Genomic DNA, 18,006 nt, shown 5'->3' with positions numbered 1-18,006 from the left:
ATGCGCAGTCACGAGGCCAGGGCTCTAACCCCTGAGCTACAGAGCCAAGCAAATGCGCAGTCACGAGGCCAGTGCTCTAACCATGAGCCACGGAGCCAAGCGGATGCGCAGTCACGATGGGGAGAGCCGTCCGGGGCCCCGAGCAGGCTGGCGGTCCTGTCCGTTCCCAAGTCAGGCGGCCGAGTCCTCATGAGGCATGGCCCTCAGACAGATTGGGGGTGGGCCCTCCAACACCCCGCTGGCCGGGCGGCCAGCGCGCGCCCGCTCCCCGCCGGGACGCGCGTGTCCTGGGGCTGGTGGGCGGGCGCGGTGTGGGCGCGGGGCGCGGGCCGCGGGGCGGCGGCGCGGGGGCCCGGGTCATCGCCGTGCCCGTGTCTCCCCAGCAAAGCGGTACTGCAAGAACGCCAGCCCCAGCAGCAGCAGCACCAGCAGCTACGCGCCCAGCAGCAGCAACATGAGCTGCGGGGGTGGCAGCAGCGCGAGCAGCACGTGCAGCAAGAGCAGCTTCGACTACGCGCACGACGTGGAGGCGGCGCACATGGCCGCCACGGCCATCCTCAACCTGTCCACGCGCTGCCGCGAGATGCCGCAGAACCTGTCCACCAAGCCGCAGGACCTGTGCGCCGCGCGGGTACGCCCGGGCCCGGGGGGTGGTCCCGAGCCCACGGCCCGCAGAACCGAGCCCCCGCGCGGGCATTCGGCGGGCGCCCCCGGGCGCACCTGCCGCCGGGCCGCGAGCGCGGCTGTGCGGGGAGCGTCCCGCCCGGACGCCGGGCTTGTAGCCGGGGCTGTTGCCGGGCCTGGGGGAGAAGACGTGGGGGCCCCTGCTCCTCAGATCCAGGGTCGCTTCTGTAAACAGAGCACAGCCGGAGCCCTCGGGGAGCCTCGGAGGGCGGCTCGGACAGCCGCGGGCGCCCGGAACCCCAAGCACGAGGGGGGCGCGTGGCCCCGCTGTCGAGCAAAGCGCAGGGCGGCCCCCAGCTCCCAGCTGGTCGCTCAGTGTTGGGGAACAAAAAGTAGGAAGCCGATGTCCGCCCGACTGTCACGCCATTCTGGCCAGCTCTCGCTAGTCCAGAAACCTCAGGGGCGCTGACCCGGCGTCCGGGTCTGTGGAGGCCTCTGCCTCGCTTTTCTGTGAATGGACTCGTTGCTTCAGCGGGAGCCGGACAGCGGGTCAGAGCGGGAGGGAGCTGCCCCGCTGGGGCCGCCAGGGGGTCAGGGCCGCCGGTGGGGCGCATGGCCTGTGAGCTCAGGGGGCGTGTGGGCAGCCAGACCTGGTCCCTCACCTCCTCGCCAGAAAACAGAGGGACTGCATTTCCAGAGCTGCCTGGCCGTGGGCACGAGGAGCTCACAGCCTCACAACAAGCTCATTACTTGTTCTAAGTAATTGTAATTTGTATGAATGGAGAAAGGTCAGGCATTGTGTGCTATGCACCTGCTTTCTTTTCCATTAATATTTTTGTTCCTAGATTTTTAGAGACATGTCAGGGGCATGCAATTTCGTGGTGGTCAGGGCCGCTAAAATCCAAGGCTAGCATGGAAGAGCTTCTGTGGCAAGGGAAAAAAAGAAAGCAACCCCTTCCCATTTTTCCTTCACTTTATTAAAGCCAAGACTGAGATAATTACGTCCAACGTGACGCAGGCTAAATGAGTGTGAGAGCTTGAAAGCAGGCGTGCTCCCTGACCGGAGGAGCTCAGGCAGAATAATGCTCTGTCATGTCTCAGGCTAAGAGCCTGCGTGGGGCTTCCATCCCCAGCAGCTGCCCTCTGCTGTTACATCCAGAGGAGGGAGCTGCTAGACATTTGGGGAGGCAGCAACTTTCATGCCAGCTCTGAGATCAAATTTTTGCTCGAGAAACTGTAACTCTCCGGGAACAGAAGTGGAGGGCTGTTCGCAGTATTTCCTGCCTTGTCCTCCATGTGTCCTTCCTTGCCTCCCTCCTCCTGAGAGGCGAGCTCTGAAGACTTCTTTATCTGTTTGAGAGCATCATTTAAAAACAAACAAACAAACAACAACAACAAAAAAGTCACCCAGTACCGCTTTATTGTTTTAAGCCAGTAGGCTGAATTGCACGTTTGCTGAAGCACAGAGTAGTCAGACCGTACTCACTGCCTGAACTGTGATTGCACACCCCCCTCCCTTAAAACAGAAAACACTCTTCATCACAGGATTTCGTGTGCAAAGTGAATTCTGGCTGCTTCTCCTTCACCCTGCCGTGCCTCTGCCTCGTCTGTTCCCCCCTCTCCCCTTCTCGAAGTATCCGCATCAGTGAAACTGAAAGACGATTGTTAAGCATAAACACACATCTATCTCTGATCTCTTAAACGTTATTTGAGCTGGAATAGAGTTGAGATTAGGCACTCGTTTGATTTTCTTCTGGTGAGGCTTATTTCTAAAAGCAGGAGATGTATTGCAGAGAAAAGAAGATAAAGATGGTGGTAAATACACGGTAGATATGTGAGATGGATAGGTAAGAGACAGATGGATAGACCGATTATAGTCATCAGCAGGTGAATAGACGCATGCACCTGCCATCCAGTGTTGCGGCCAGGCACGGGCCAGCAGACATGTCCCAAAGGACCGCTTCTGCTCTCCTCGGGAGCCCATGCACGGGAGACCGCAGGAGGAATCTGCGTTTGGATTCTGCACTGGCTGAAGGCAGGGCTGCAGCTGGGGGTGGGGCTGCGTCGTTACCATGTCTTTCTGTCCAGCAGAACCCTGACATGGAGGTGGACGAGAACGGGACTCTGGACCTCAGCATGAACAAGCCACGGCCACGGGAGAGCTGCTGCCCGGTCCTGACGCCCCTGGAGCCCATGTCCCCCCAGCAGCAGGCAGTCATGGGCAGCCGGTGCTTCCAGCTGGGAGAGGACGACTGCTGGGAGCTGCCCGTGGACTACACCAAGATGAAGCCTCGCAGGGCCGACGGGGGTGACACTGCCGAGGTCCCTGTACGTCCCCTCTCGCTGCCTGCCGGCTCGGGGCATGGGGGTGGGCATCCGTGGGCTCCCTTAGTATGACCTCAGCCGACGAGGGCTGACCAGGGAGAGATTTGTCACTAACGCTGATTAGGTAAAACAAACCACAGACTCTTTTCAATGATGAATTTTATTTTCTAACAAGTGTGTTTTGTTACCTGTGATTTCTCTAAGAAAATATATAGACAGCAAGCCAGTCCGTTTTCCTGGGTGACATATTGATATAAGGCATGATTCTCCTTGCAGATAGGGAATTATGACATCTTCAATACTTAAATGGTTAACTATGAGCTTTTAATTAGCTAGCCCTTTGAAGCTAAAGATAGTGTCTGTTCTCAGAGAAACCCAAAATATTCAGAAGAATGTACTCCAGCCCTGAAAAAAACCATTTTAGCACTATCACCTAAATCTTTGTTGAGCACAATATTACCAAACAACCAATGTCAAGAACATATTTTTGAAGTGAAGATCTCCCCTGTGATCCGAAAATAGAGCTTTCCTGTGGAAACCCTCCTAAGCTAAATGGTGTGATTAATTAATTTATGTAGAAAATATTTTGAGTGTTCCCAGACCCCAAAAATCACCTCTCAGGTTTTGATTTTCTGAACCTTAGGACACACCTTGCTAACGGATGCACAGATAACCTGAGACCAAGCCCAGATGCTCTCAGACACAGCGCAGAGCTCTGGAGCTCGATGCTGAGAGGCTGAGCATGGTTTCGGGGGCAGGCGCGTGGCGGGGCCACTCTGGATGCTCAGGGTGCCCCCGTGCTCCCACAGCTTGCCGCAAAACCACAAAACCAGCACTGAACACTGTTTGTGCTTCTTGACTTTTTTTTGTAAAAGCAAAAATCCTCTTTGGGTTTCTTTCTTAGCAAAAGCAGGTCTTTCAAAAGAGCAAAGTGGCATGTATCGTGAGCTTTCGAAAAGTGGGGGTCACCTGTAGTTACAATGTTCACATTCAAGTTGCTAAAATAGTTAAAATATCCTCTAGGCTAAGAAAAGAAAATGAAGAAAAGGTTGTTCTTTATTGTACTGGCTTTTTCTCCTGTGTTCAATTCTGAAAATTATGACACCTTCTTTATTCACTGAAAAATGAAAATCCTTTTTGAATACAATAGGGAGACCACCATCAAAGCAATAGCTTTTTACAGAAACAAGGAAGGGCAGAAAAAGGAAACATTAGCTATTTGTAGGAATTGGCAGGAAAGGCACCTGGTTATAAGGCCATTACATGTTAAAGCCTATTATCTTTATTCTTCAAATTGATTTAAGTATCCAGGCATTGCAAAAGAATAGAATCTAAGTGGCAAGGTAAATTCCAAAGTATTCTTTTCTCTCCTATAGTGTTAAGTCATTGCTACCAAATAAGGCATGGTGGTTGAGTCTCTGATTTTATTTTAATTAAAATTAAGCTCTCATAAATCGACAGAAGTATTTTCATCATACAGACTGTCTCCCAAGTCAGAAATGCTCTCCTGCCTTCAGGAGACACATCTGCTGAGTATCACCATCTATAGGAGTTCCTTAGTTACTGCACTGGGACCCACTTAACCAGAGTTGACACTTCCTATTAAAAAAGGAAATGCTGCATAAGAATAATTGAGAGCTACAACATTAAGCTCAGACGGTCTTCCCTTGCCTTGGGCCCTAAGGCACACATGCAGAATGCTCCCCGGTGGCTGGTAAAAGCCTCATTCTAAAAGGCCTCTAAGGTTCGTGGTTGAGCTTTGCAGGTCAGCGTTGGGTAAGAGTATTGTAACACCAGCAGGTGCTTCCCGGACACTGAATCAGAAAGACCAACCAAGAAACGGTGTCTCTGGTTTCCAAACCAGTTGTCTGTTCCCCTTATAAGTACCCCCACAGAAATACTGACTAAGGCCCTGCCCACTGACAGGGATGAACTTAGAAGTTTAGAACAGTTGATGAGAAACTAAGGTCCATTCTGAAAAAGATGCTCTTGGAACAGCGTCCAGCTTTGCACTTTCAGAAGGGGCTTCACCAGGACAAAGATGGGGAATGATTTTAAAGGCACAGGGTGTTGGAAGAGGAGGACAGTGCAGAGGCGGCCGGCCCTCTGGGGGCCGCGTCTGTGGTCTGTGTGGGGCGCTGTCCCCTGTGCGGCCCTGAAGCTGTGTTTTGCCTGCAGCCGGAAGACTTGGACCCATTCCAGGAGGCTCTGGAGGAGAGAAGGTACCCAGGAGAGGTGACCATCCCCAGCCCCAAGCCCAAGTACCCCCAGTGCAAGGAGAGCAAGAAGGACTTAATAACGTAAGCATACCTCGAGGTGAAACAGCTGCCCTTCCTAACCTCCCTTCCTTTGGCTTATTTTTAAAGACCGATCTGTACATGCCTTGCCGTTTGAGCATGCGACGTCCGCAGCACATAACTGTCTCGAGCTGCCGGTTCCGTGGAGCGGGGGCCCGCGTGGCTCGCTTGCTCCCAGGACGCTCTGTGTGATGGAGGCGCGTCTGCCGTATGTGGTCGTGCGTTTTGCAGCTTCCCCTCAGGGCACCTAAATCCCCTTGCAGACATTGCAGCTAAACTGGAAACAATGAAACTTTCTTGAAGGTTTTTTTTTTTTTTTTTAAACATACTTACTATTTTGGCTGTTTTTGTTTTTGTTTGGTGGCAGATGTCCAACACCAAGGTGTGATGGAAGTGGTCATGTGACTGGTAATTACGCCTCACATAGAAGGTGTGACTTCATTTTTCTCATGGTGGATTCTGTCTTTTCAATTTATTGTTTTCAGCTTACCTCAACAATGCTGTCAAAGTACAAACGTCGAATTACGTGTCAACCCTCTCAGTGCTCTATGTTGACCTATAAAAGCATGCTGATGTACGTGTTGTATAGTGTCTTTTATATGCAAGGAAACTACCACGATTCGGAAAATTCCTCACCAACATTGAAACCAAAGAGTGCAAATATTTTTATGCTATTTTTCAAAAATTGTTTATTAACAGACACGTCTTCTTCAAAGAAGAGAGTTAATTATACAAAAAAAAAATTCAATATACAGCACTTGCCCCATCACTTTCTGCATTAAACTTTTTAGTTTCAGTTGTATGTTGTGTTTGTCCGGGAGCGTAAGCCGGTGGGGGCGGCACTCACCTGACTCTTCTGGCCTGTCTTACAGTCTGTCGGGCTGCCCCCTCGCCGACAGAAGCATTCGGAGCATGCTGGCCACCAGCTCGCAAGAACTCAAGTAAGATTTCATGACAATCGTTCTTCTAAAGATCTGTTCGCCTAGAGTAACAAAATGGAGGTGTCATGTGTAAACACAAGTGTCTTTAAGCAAACCCGCTGTGCACGCAGTACCTCGGCAGCCCACACGCCCGGGTCCTCGGGACGTCAGTCACCCTTCCGGACAGTCTCTCTGCCTCTTCCCTCTCCTTTGTCTCTAGCGCTTTCATGCCATAGCCTTGCGATCCTGAATTTTCTAAAGCATCAGTAGTTTCTGTCCTCATACACATGCACACGGAAGGGAAGCCGGACAGAGGTACTCAAACTTTCAGGAAGTGATTGCAGCCTAAAAAGTAAAAAAATGTATTTTTTTTAGAAGTCAGTAGTTCATATGATTACTTAAAATATGGGCATTTAAATAGCATTAATGACAAAAGCTCACCACGATGACAGCTAATTCCCTAAGCATGTTGCGGTCATAGTTGCAAATACTCTAGGACAGCACCGTGTCCCGTTCACTGGCTCACTGACGGGTACAGCCAGGCACCCACCAGCACTCAGACACTCTTCCCTCCAGCCACTGGCTCTCCCGCTCTCCTGTGCCTGTAACATTTTCTATATTTTAGGCATAAATCTGATCACTTACATTTATATCACCAGACTAAGGTTTTTCTTCTTTGTATATATAGAACCACACCCAGTTCCTACACGGGTTTGGGAAGGAGTCAGAACAAGTCCTAGAAAGTGCATGAAAGCCTTTGGTGCTCTAGTCGGAGGACATATAGGGTGTGTGTCAGGGAAGAAGGGTGAGACCTGAAAGTAGTTTCACAACAGAATGAGAACCAAGAGCTCCAAATAATTATTTTTTAATTACCCGACATGTTATAAATATCATCACGTCCAACTGCTTGGCTTCCATTTCGTTTGGAAACTGCTTTATTTCCAATGTAGAAAAAGTGCTCCTTGGAGACCCTATTTGATTCCTTTCCCAAGGATTCCACCCTACATCCCATCCCACTGCAATAGACCAGGGCTGTCTCAGAGTATAGGGCTCTGTTTCACATCATGTCATTTTTTACAGGATCCCTGTCCAAGGCCCTAGTGCCATAGATCACCTGCTCATGTTCAGTGACCTCCTGAACTAGCCCTTGCATCACAAGACTCTTGGCATTTTCTTCATGGCGTGTAAACACCCGGAGGGCATCCTCTTACTTAACGGTTTTAAAGTCTATAGAGTCATCCACGCAGTGCCTAACGGACAAATAGCGTTTAGGACCTCAAAACGGACACTTAGCAAGAACAACTCAACCCACTTTGTTAAGACATCTTTTTTCATGGCTTAAAACCATACTTCCCTCATGATCAAAACGTGATTAACTGCACTTGGAACTTGGCCAACACATCAGACCGTGGCAACTTCCCTTTGAATTTCTTGATGAGGACTACTTTGCAAAAGTTTGGCACATATCCAGTTCCAACAGGCCAGCTGTAAACAAGAAATAGCCTTTGCATGACTGGTATCTAGGACGGCTTCTCCCTGGTTAGCGTCTCAACACCCCCAGAGACCAGAGTAGTTTTCTGAGGGGTCTCGTTGTTGCTGGTTTTCATCCCTTGACTCTGGGCTTAGAAGGTTATGTTGACCCGAAGTTCCGAGCAGAGCTGCCACTTCTCCGGTTCCGGCACTCTCTTCTTCTCTCCCTTCATCTTGGAAGATGGTGCGATGGTCCTCACCATCCGCATCTTCAGAGGGAGGTGGCTGGCCTTCACATCCTCCAGGGCAGTGCTGGGGAGGGGTCCATTCTCTGCATCCTGCCTCTTCCTGGATGGGAGACCTTATCTTCAGAGAGGAATGGCCTTTTCCTAATCGGGATTGATTGAAAAGCCATACTCATTTGTCAGCTTGTCTTTGCAAACAAGTAAATCCCATTTTGATTGATCCTTTCTGAGAAATCTAAACTTGACCAATTTTCTGAAATGGTCCATTGTTATTGGCAAAGCTTCGAAACTATGGGTTCCAATTAAATGTGTGCTATAAAAAGTCTAGTATTTAAATGACTGATTTTTACTTGCTAAGTCTTTCTAAACAGAGGAAACCATAGATTACAATATTTGTTTTCCTTTAACCTTTTAATTGATGAGACCCCTCTATTCAATACCTTTAACCTGAGTCATGGAGGCCTTGTAAGTGGTTTTTCCTGCATAGGAGCATAGGTTGAGCCCATGAAGCTGAGGTGCAGCTGCTTTCTCTCGAGTAATCCCACACGTGCCCTTCTCGTAGAGTGTTCTCAAAGTTTGGTCAATCCCTGCTACAGCAGCCGCTTATGTGACAGACAGAGTGAAATCACACTATTCACTGTAGGTGAAGAATCTCTACTTCTTCATAAAGACACACTAGACAGGGGGGCCCAATAACCTCCAAAAGCAATCCTCTATTATGGAATTTTCTGGAAACATTCCTCTTGTCACATTTGACACTGAATTTCGATAGTTGGCCATTAGCGGGACATTCTTGATCATGGAAAGATGAGTTGTGCCAGATAAACTCTTGGTCTCGGATCCTCAAACCTCTTAAACTTCCTGAGATAACATTTTGCTCCGATCTTATCCAGGTCAACATATTTGGGATGTTCATAAAAAGAAGTGGGTAATTTTATGTCTAATGATGTACAATATGTAAACTGAAAATGTATTAAAATTTAATGTGTATATGAATGCCATTCAAACTCTGGAGCTACTGCCTTCCTGGCCCCTGGCCCATCTGCTGTAGACAACACGGTTCAGCGGCTCGTCCCGCAAAGCGGGACGCAGGGCAAGAAAGCCCATGCAGCGTGCAGACCCTTTCAGGTTGATGTGCCCTGTGTCACATACATGTCCCTGGAACCTTCCTCCCCCGTGCCCTGAGGATTCCCAGCCGTGACATTCACTGAGACCCCAGGCCAAAAAGCTAGCGGGAGGGGGAGGGGGGCGAGGGGGGAGGGGGTGGTGGATAGAATTGTTCAAATTAAAATGATTTTGTAGTAACTCTGCCTAACAAGGGCTCTGACTCTCAAGGGAAGTTTCTTCTCTAAAAATGTCGTTTGCTAAGATTACCTGAAAGGACCATCAGAAGGAGCTTGCCAGTCACCTCACATCGTTGTCATCCTCTTTTTTGAGAAACTGCATCCTCCTGCCAGGAGCTCTCCTGCTTCCAGATGCGCCATCACTGTAGACATGGGCATGATGTAGGTGCTTTAGCCATCTGAGGCTCCAATTTAAGCCAAATCAAAGCCGATTTCAATCAGAGGCAATTAGCTCTAAAAATGGGCCCCCAAATTGGCTTCCATTTATACTTTGGTTGGCCAAATTTAGATACCTCTTTATTATTCGGCTCTTTATCTTACCCAGCCGCGGTTCCTGCCACTAGTGAGCTCCGTGTGGAGAAGGAGTTGTGGAGGACTCCTCCACCTTTACTTCTTGACGTTTGAACTTGGGTGTCATCACCGCGGGGGTGGTGGGGGCCCTACGTTTTGGCTCTCTGCCCTTTAGGGAGTGTTCCTGTGGATTCTGTAGCCTCCAGGCTTCTGTCCTAGGCATTTTCACCTGAGACTTAGAGGAGTGTTAGCTTCAGATACCACAAAACTTCTTTTTTTCAGCTTGGCTACATTTATTTAAATCAAAGAATTAAAATTTTGACCTTGGACCCCGCTATTACTTTGCTCTAAGAGCTACGTGTTTCTAGAATTGGCTAGGGCTTAGTTTGCTAGGCGGCGGGAGGATTATTGACCAGGATCTCCTGGAGCCGGCTCACCCTGCCGCCTCTATTGTTCTCCGGGCAGGAAGTTCACCCACGTCTACCACGCACCAGTTCTTACCCGTAATCCTCATTTCTATAATCTCTCGCCTTCTCGGTTTACAACAGTAAATCCACAGGCCTTGCTAAATGACAGCCGCCCTCGACTTGGGCCTGGCTCCTTTAGTGGAGGGCACGCTTCCTTATCTGGGGGAGCAGCAACCGCCGTGGGAGTCCAGCTTCTCGGGAGGGTGGTCGTCTCCCGCCTCAGAGAATGCTCCCGGGACCCCTTGTTTCCATTCCCAAGCTCATTTTGTTCTGCAGCAGTCCCAGCTGCTGAGAACTCGGGTGTGTGAGCTGGAATACATGTGGCTGGGAAGCAGGTGCGGGAGTCACTCGGGGTGGGGGGGTAAAGGCAGTTCACAAGGGGCCTCCACACACGCTGTCTCTTCGGAGAGAAGCGTGGGAAGGGTTAGGCCCATTTTCTGGGTGTGGACACTGAGGGATGGGTGGTTGGGCGGCTCAGCGTAGACCTACAGGCCATCAGGGGCTGAGGGCCTTCTCCACACACCACAGTACCTCCACAGATCAGTAGTGCCATGGGCGAGCCTGGTGCTGGAGATTGGGAGGCGCGGTGTTGCCGGCAGCGAGATACACAGCAGCTCTCCCATTCTCCCAGGATGCAGTGTTTGCTCACAGCCCACCCGGGCCTGTGCTGGCGACCGGCCGGGGACCGCTAGCCCACATCCCACAACCCCCCCCAGAGAACCTACCTCAGCACTTAGGGTGCAACAACCATAGGAGGTTTATGAGGTCTGCGCCACAGAGTGTTTTTAAAATACCCTAAGAAATACATTTTGTTGCACATAGATTTTTTATTTTATCATAATAAGTAGAACTGATTTAAAATAAGTTAAATATAAGAAATACAGGTAAGCAGAGTAAAGCTAAACTTCTAAAATGAGAATGTTTGAGGATGACTCCAGTCAACATACAAGCACACAACACACATGGATGAACATACACACAGATGAACACAGAGACAGATGAACGTAACACACACAAGGATGAACACACACTGATGTACATACACACATGGATGAACATGCACACCGATGAGCATGCACATGGATGAAAACACATGGACACACACATGGATGAACATACATGCAGATAAGCACACACATGGGTGAACACACATGGATAACACATGTGCATAAACACACACTGGTGAACATACACTACGTGGATGAACTACACACAGGTGAACACATGGATGAACACACACCAATGAACACATAGGGATGAACATATACACACAGATGGACACATATGTGAATGAACCCACACTGATGAACATACACCACAAGGATGAACATACACATGGATGAACCCAGGGATGAACACATATGGATGAACATAGGGATGGACACACATGGATGAACACACATGGGTGAACACATGGGTGAACACATATGAACATACACCACGGATGAACACACATGTGAGCGCACTGATGAACATGCACCACATGGATGAACATACACGTGGATGAACACATGGGTGAATACACAGGGATGAACACACAAGCATGAACATACATGGGTGAACACACACGAATTGCAGGCACAGGAAGCTGTGCTACTCAGGTCCCGGCTCACGGCGACTCTCACGCACGGGGAAGGGTAACCAGAAAAGCCTTTGCTTCCCTCTGTCTCTGGAGCCCTGAGGGCACCACAGTGAGCATCGTGGGGTAAGCCTCACTAACCCACGTCCTCGGCCGGTGGTGGCGTTAGCTCAGTCCTTGCGATGAGCCCCCTCCTCCTGGTGGTCAGCATTACACCCACATTATTAAGCGGGAATCCCAGGCGTTCGGATTTGGGGCTACATTGTAGCAACTTCACCTCAGTATATCCACACACAAACCGACCAAAAGCAAAGCCAAAAGCAAACTTCAGCGTCTACTTCGCTTTGTAAAGTGATCTGTGCTTTCCAGAAGCACACGTGGGGTCCCCCGGCGGTGTGTGACCCGTGGTCTGGGTGTTCTGTCTTCGTCCGTTTGTGCCTCAGCATGTTTCAAGTTACGGTGCAGGTTACAGAGGAATTCAGAGTCAAAAATCAGGCTTAGGTCATCAAAAGAAGGCAGCAGGTATAGACTTAAGTTTCGTAATCTAGACACTCTGCTTTTCATGAGTAAGTTCTCCGTGCAAAATACGGTAAAGAGCGGAGTCCAGCCAGAGGGGGGCACCGTTAAACCCCGTGGGCCTCAGGGTCCTCACCCGTGAGATGGGACGTCCCAGGAGCAGGTACAGTAGACATTCAGTAAGTGTTATTATTAACTAGACCAACACACACAAATCCCACAGCTCTCTTTAAAATGTTGGATTTTGTGAAAAGATTAACCAGAATTCAGAGGAGAATGTACAAGTTAATTGAACATTTTCTGAATGACTTTGTATCTGTTCCTTTTTATGATGTCCTGGAAATAAGAACTTTAATTCACTCCAATGTCAGCAAGCCTCTAGCTTAGGAGGACTTCACGCGTCCAAAGGCCGAGCCAGTGAGGGGGCGTGGGGGGCCGGTTCCGCCAGTCGAGCCGGTGAGGGGGTCTGGAGGGCTGGTCCCGCCGGTCGTGCCAGTGAGGGGGTCTGGGGGGCCGGTCCCGCCAGTCGTGCCGATGAGGGGGTCTGGGGGGCCGGTCGTGCGGGTGATGGGGCCTGGGGGGCCGGTTGTGCCGGTGAGGGGCTCTGGGGGCTGGTCATGCCGGTGAGGGGGCCTGGGGGGCCGGTCGTGCGGGTGAGGGGGCCTGGGGGGCCGGTCCACAGCCTATGGAACTTGTGTGCTCCTTTCTAGCTGGCTGTCCCTACAGGGTGTGTGTATGTGTGTGTGTGTGTGTGTGTGTGTTGCATTCAGTTGTCACACTTGGGTGTTTAATGCACACACCTCTGTGCCCACGTCGCACGGCCCTTCGGAGAGGGGCAATCTGGACACTCCCTAAGCTCCCAGGTGGATGCACAAACTGTGACATTTTCAGGAAACCATGAGCCGGGCTGTTTCATTCAGTCATGTATTTATTGAAAAACCTGTAATCAGTGTCTGCCCTCAAGGAACTCCAAGTCGGTCTTTTAAGACCAAAAAGAGAAGAAAAATGTTCCATCCAGAGCATCCGGGTGGGAGGGAAGCAAAGAGCCCACACGGGTGGTGGGGGTGGAGCGGCCCGGCAGGGGACCAGCAGGGAGGGTCTCGTGGCCTCGGACGGGAGACAGAGCGAGCGTGGGGCAGAGGGCCAGCTCGGACGGCAGGACCAAGTGCGGCAGCAAACCCCACTCCGGGAGAGACAGCACCCTTCTCAGTAACGAGAGGGTGGAGTCCTGGTGTGCGTTGGCACCCACGTTTCGTTTTGCCTTCGACCTGCCTGGTCTGCCGTCCTCCTGGCTACAGGGAGTTGGCGATGGGTGTGGTGTGTGTGACCAGAGTCGGGACCCCTGCATCCTTCCTCGAGTGTGGACCGTAACGTGTGAGGTAATCAGAGCTGGCTGTGAGGTTTTCATGTGTTTCACTGTGACAAACCTGGGGAGTATTCTACATCCAGAATAAGGCCATGAGGAAGACTTTTTCCTATGAAATTTTCCTTAGCATTCCATTCCCCCAGTCTGAAAATGATGAAACATTTCATCAGGCATCAGGAAGCACTGAATGATACCGCCTATTTCTGAACAAAGAGTAATTTGTCATCTAATCAAAGATAAAATACAAACCACTCAAAAACTACCCTTTGAACAAATGTATGTTTTTACCTCTGGATTAGTTACTTCTCTTTACAAAATACACAGCATATTTGGCGCATATGAACAAAGGAAAAATTATTTTCCTTACTATTTTTAATATTACAGTTTTAAAGGTATTTTAAATATGTGTGCATATATATGTATGTATAACATGTTATTAATGTATTCACACACATATGTTGCAAATACATATATTTTGTTGTTGTCTGTGTTGTCAGGCCAGGGGTCAAATCTAGACATGTTTCCTTTCATGAAGCACATCAAATGATCTGAGTCTTCTTCATATGTTATAGCTAGTTAAATTTGACCTCTCGTCATTACTGGGAATATGGTCTAATTTTCATCTCCTTCCTGGCTCCCCTGGGGTGATTCTAAGTGAGGACCCCCCTTCAACCTCACGGGAGCCCCACATTAGTGCCAGAACCCCAAACCCTGAGCTGGATGAGAAGCCAGCTTCTTTGGGGAAAACCTCTGGCTGAGAAAGACTAGGTTACGTCCGCCTTTAATTGTAAATTTGAGGTTTTATTTCAGTAAACACTTCACTAATTTATAGTTCCCTGGAGCAAAATGAACAAAATTGGAAATAAAGTAGATGTTCCCTTTGGGAAATTATTGACAAGGATTTTGGAGGGCATTTTTTTCCTGGCAATTTCAGGAGAGAGAACCACTGTCTTCGGTTTCTTGCTTGCTTGGAAAGACAGGCTTTGAAGGGCTGACGAGGCAGTGAGGTGGGACCAGGGAGCAGAACAGCTCACAACCTCACCGGTCCGAGGCTTCATTCCAAACCCTGATCTGTGATCCTACAGGAGGGACAGTTCAAGGGGAATCAGGTCTCGGCTCTTGTATTCTTCAGTTATGGTTTTATAGAAAGAGCCAGTCCTTGGCACTAGGGAATTCCATTTTGTCGTCTCTATGTAGGAACTCTCCAGATCCTACCGGGGCTTAATAGTTTTCTCTACAGGCAGTTAAGACACAGAGATATGCCGTCTGCATTCAAAGGTAGTCCATGAACACTGGAACAGTGTCAAGACCTGAGAGATCTCAGTCTTACCTGGGTTTTGTTTTGTTGTTTTTTTTTTAAGAAAACATTCACTGTAAATAGTTTCTAAAAATTTGGCATTATGAAAGAGTATGCCAGAGCTGTCCAGCAGAACTCTTCAGGGTGGAGGAAATGTTCTAGACCCGCACGGTCCGCTCTCCAGCCACAGCCACCGGAGCCTCCCGGGCACGGCACCGCCTCTGTGGCTGGGGAGATGGACTTCTGGTGGCGTTCCGCTTGTTAACCCTAATGGAGTCACAGGTATCAAGTGGATGTCCATATTCGACTGCCACATCGCACCCCAGGCTCCATTTATATTGTTCTTTACATATATTTTCATCACATTCTAATAAATACTCAGGAATATTTTATTCCTACAATTAAAAAGCCTATGATTTTTTTAACATCTGGTTACTCAACATTTTTATTTTATTATTAAGCCATGGACAAGTAGGGTGATCTTTTTATATTTATATACTGACCTCTTTTTTTTAATCTAATATCATGTGTAGACTGATGAAAACTAAATATGATATAAATTTCGCAGGGTAGCTGTTTTCAGAATAGAGTTCTGGCATCCTGCATGGACCTCACTGTTTGGGACCATTCATTATAAGTTAGTAGAAAGTCTGTTATGTTATTTTAAAAATATATTCAACTTTATTACTTTCAAACTTGTACAGAAATTCAAATTTGATTAAGCAGGTGTTATCGAAGACAGATCCTTAGGCCACCTTCTTTAGTGACTAAATAAACCTGGCTCATAATTAGCATATACATTATTAATACTTGGAGCTTTAAAGTTGTTAGAAGCCTGTTTGCCATTAGTATCTTAAATATTTCTCTTTCAAACTTGCTTATGGATTAATTAGCCTGCCTACAGAGAAGAGCTTGCTATGCAGAGATGAGCTCCCGCCCTTCCCTGGTTCCAATTACCATTAACGTCTGCTTTCTGAAGACGTCATTATCATGCACCTGCCACAATCTAGGACTTGTTCTAGTGACTCTTCATTCTCCGGGCCGACGGAGAGCCCTCCACCTCTGCTTTCACACTCAAGGGCGTGGGGCCATGTGCCCTGGACGTACACCCTTCCTGCTCAGGGTCCCCGTGTGGACGTGGTAATGACTATTTCTCACCCCCCTCCCCAGTGTGTTCGTCATCTTCTCTTTCCGCGCTCACATACTGGTGATGTTTATGACTTACTCTCATTCTCTTAAGATGAACATATACATGATGTATGAAATCACCCTCTATTGGAGGACTTGTGTCCTCCTATCTAAGAGGGAACAAATGTGCTCTTAACAAGACAAGGAACTTTTAAATATAAGCCCCCCGAAACTGAAAAAGCCGGGAAAAGAAACATTACTTGTCCTTCATCTCTCTACTGCTTTTATCAATCACAATCTACCTGTGATCTTGAAGCCTGATTTTTTTGCTTAACATGCGGGTTGGGTACTCTTACTTTAATAGCCCATAGTGCTTCTGGGGTGGGGAGGTGTTTCTGTAGCTTCCGTTCAACAAACAAAGCAGCAACAAAGCCCCGGCCCCGGGAACCCAGACGCCGGATGCGAGCACAGCCCACCAGGGTGCTCTTCCCCTGTGAGCTGGGACAAGGGCAGACCCCTCACAGAGTCGAGATCATCATACGCGGGTGGAAGAGTGAAGGTGCTTTGTCAAGTGGGCTGGTGTTGTCCACGTGTCTGTAGTTTATTTTATAGAAATAATAATGCGAGGATTCTAATCTAAGCTTTAAAAAATGACAACAGGCACAGGTCTGGGGTTCGCGGTGATCTGCACGTGAACCCCTGCGGCGTGGGACCACGACTCTAGTGTCCGGCATGTAGCCAACAAACCAAGTCCCCGTGCCTCTCTGGTGCCGATACCTGGGGAAGGCGGGAGCACAGGCCCTACACACTTAGAGGGACGCCAGGGAGGTCAGCGGAGGAAAGTTCTGGAGTGTGAAGCAGAGCTGCAGGGGGCAGATCCCACAGGGCTCAGAGGACCTGGCAGGACTCTGCCTTCTATTCTGAGTAGGAGGGGCTCCGAGCACAACAGTGACAGCATGGGACATGTGCTTACAGGCCCTCCAGTTCCCGTGTAGGGGATGCTTGCCGCGAGGCAGAAGGGCAGGGAGGGCGGGGAGGGCGGGGAGGGCGGTCGGGAGGTCTCGAAGGCGGGCGGGGCTGGAGGCAACGCAGCGGTGCCTGTCAGGAGCAGAGGGGAATGAGAAGTAGCCAGATTCGGCATGTTTTGTCAGCAGAACAGCAGGGTTTACAGGAGGAGTAGGACATGGGCTGAGGGCATGAACATGGGCGTGAGACCCATCGAGGTGCCCAGTGGCTGCCCTCTCTTAAAACGGGCAGCTGCAGGAGGGGCGATTCTCAGGGAACCCTGGGGCGTGCCGACTGGGAATTGTGTCTGGGGGGCTGACCGGGTGCCCATGTGGGGTGTGGAAAGTTGCATGGCCCTGGGGCCCTGGGGAGGTGGGGCCAGAGGTCTTCCACGGAGGGATGGCATTAAAGCCTCAAGGCTAGCTCAGTCTCCAGGAGTGAGTGCAGACAAAGAAAATAGGACAGCCCTTCCCACCCCACCTGAAACGGGGCCACAGCTCAGCTTCTGGGTCTCGGCAAGGCGGGTCGCGGAGAACCTGATTACTTCCTGCAAATGAACATGGTTACAAGATGGGAAACCCCTGTCACAAATATGTTCCCTCCAAATGTGCCCCTGACCCCAGAGTCGAGGATCCCTCCTTCTCGCCGTCATGGAATGCCCCCGACAATGGGGTAGCGTAAGAGACTGTCAGGTTATCGACAGTGTCGGCCCCCCGCAAACCTCACCAAAATGGTGCATTTGCACTGAATGATATTGCAAAAATCACAGTTGTACCCCTGACTTGATCCTGGGGATCGAGGCAGAATTCCAGGGATGTGTTTTCTGTACAACGTCATGGAAGAGGTGGGACACAGAGATAAGGGCCAGCATCCTCCTTCGGGAGGGAATCCTTGGACCCATCAGGCTGAGGCTCAGGGGATGCATTGGTAGGAGGTCAAGAAAGAGTGAAAATGAACGTCCTCCATGAAGAGTGTTTGGCTTCGGAGCAGGGTGCTTCCCCTGACGGCCGCAAGGAGGTGTGCCCAGGCTCCCCATGATGCTGCCTACGCTGCTGGACACGCAGGGACGCTGGGGCACTTCGGGGAGCTGTGCCTTTCCGTGGGAGAAGCGCCTTGGTCTTACCTTTAATAGG

The 18,006-nt window shown here is 49.7% G+C and overlaps 1 protein-coding gene across 4 annotated transcripts in view; it reads left to right on the top strand.

Annotated features, from left to right (window-relative positions):
• LOC118007281 (myelin transcription factor 1-like protein) overlaps positions 1 to 18,006 on the top strand; it is a 138,606-nt gene that overhangs the window by 67,076 nt on the left and 53,524 nt on the right. For all 4 annotated transcript variants that reach the window (XM_035000279.1, XM_035000278.1, XM_035000280.1 and 1 more), the window contains exons 10-13: positions 384 to 631; positions 2,716 to 2,952; positions 5,128 to 5,249; positions 6,119 to 6,187. In XM_035000279.1, the coding sequence (XP_034856170.1) occupies positions 384 to 631; positions 2,716 to 2,952; positions 5,128 to 5,249; positions 6,119 to 6,187 (676 nt within the window). The remainder of the gene's footprint in view (positions 1 to 383; positions 632 to 2,715; positions 2,953 to 5,127; positions 5,250 to 6,118; positions 6,188 to 18,006) is intronic.

This window comes from Mirounga leonina, unplaced genomic scaffold (genome assembly GCF_011800145.1).
Source record: "Mirounga leonina isolate KUSES-001 unplaced genomic scaffold, KU_Mleo_1.0 Mir_117, whole genome shotgun sequence".
In the NCBI taxonomy this organism is placed as follows: Eukaryota; Metazoa; Chordata; class Mammalia; order Carnivora; family Phocidae; genus Mirounga; species Mirounga leonina.
This window is presented reverse-complemented; position numbering and strand designations above follow the sequence as displayed.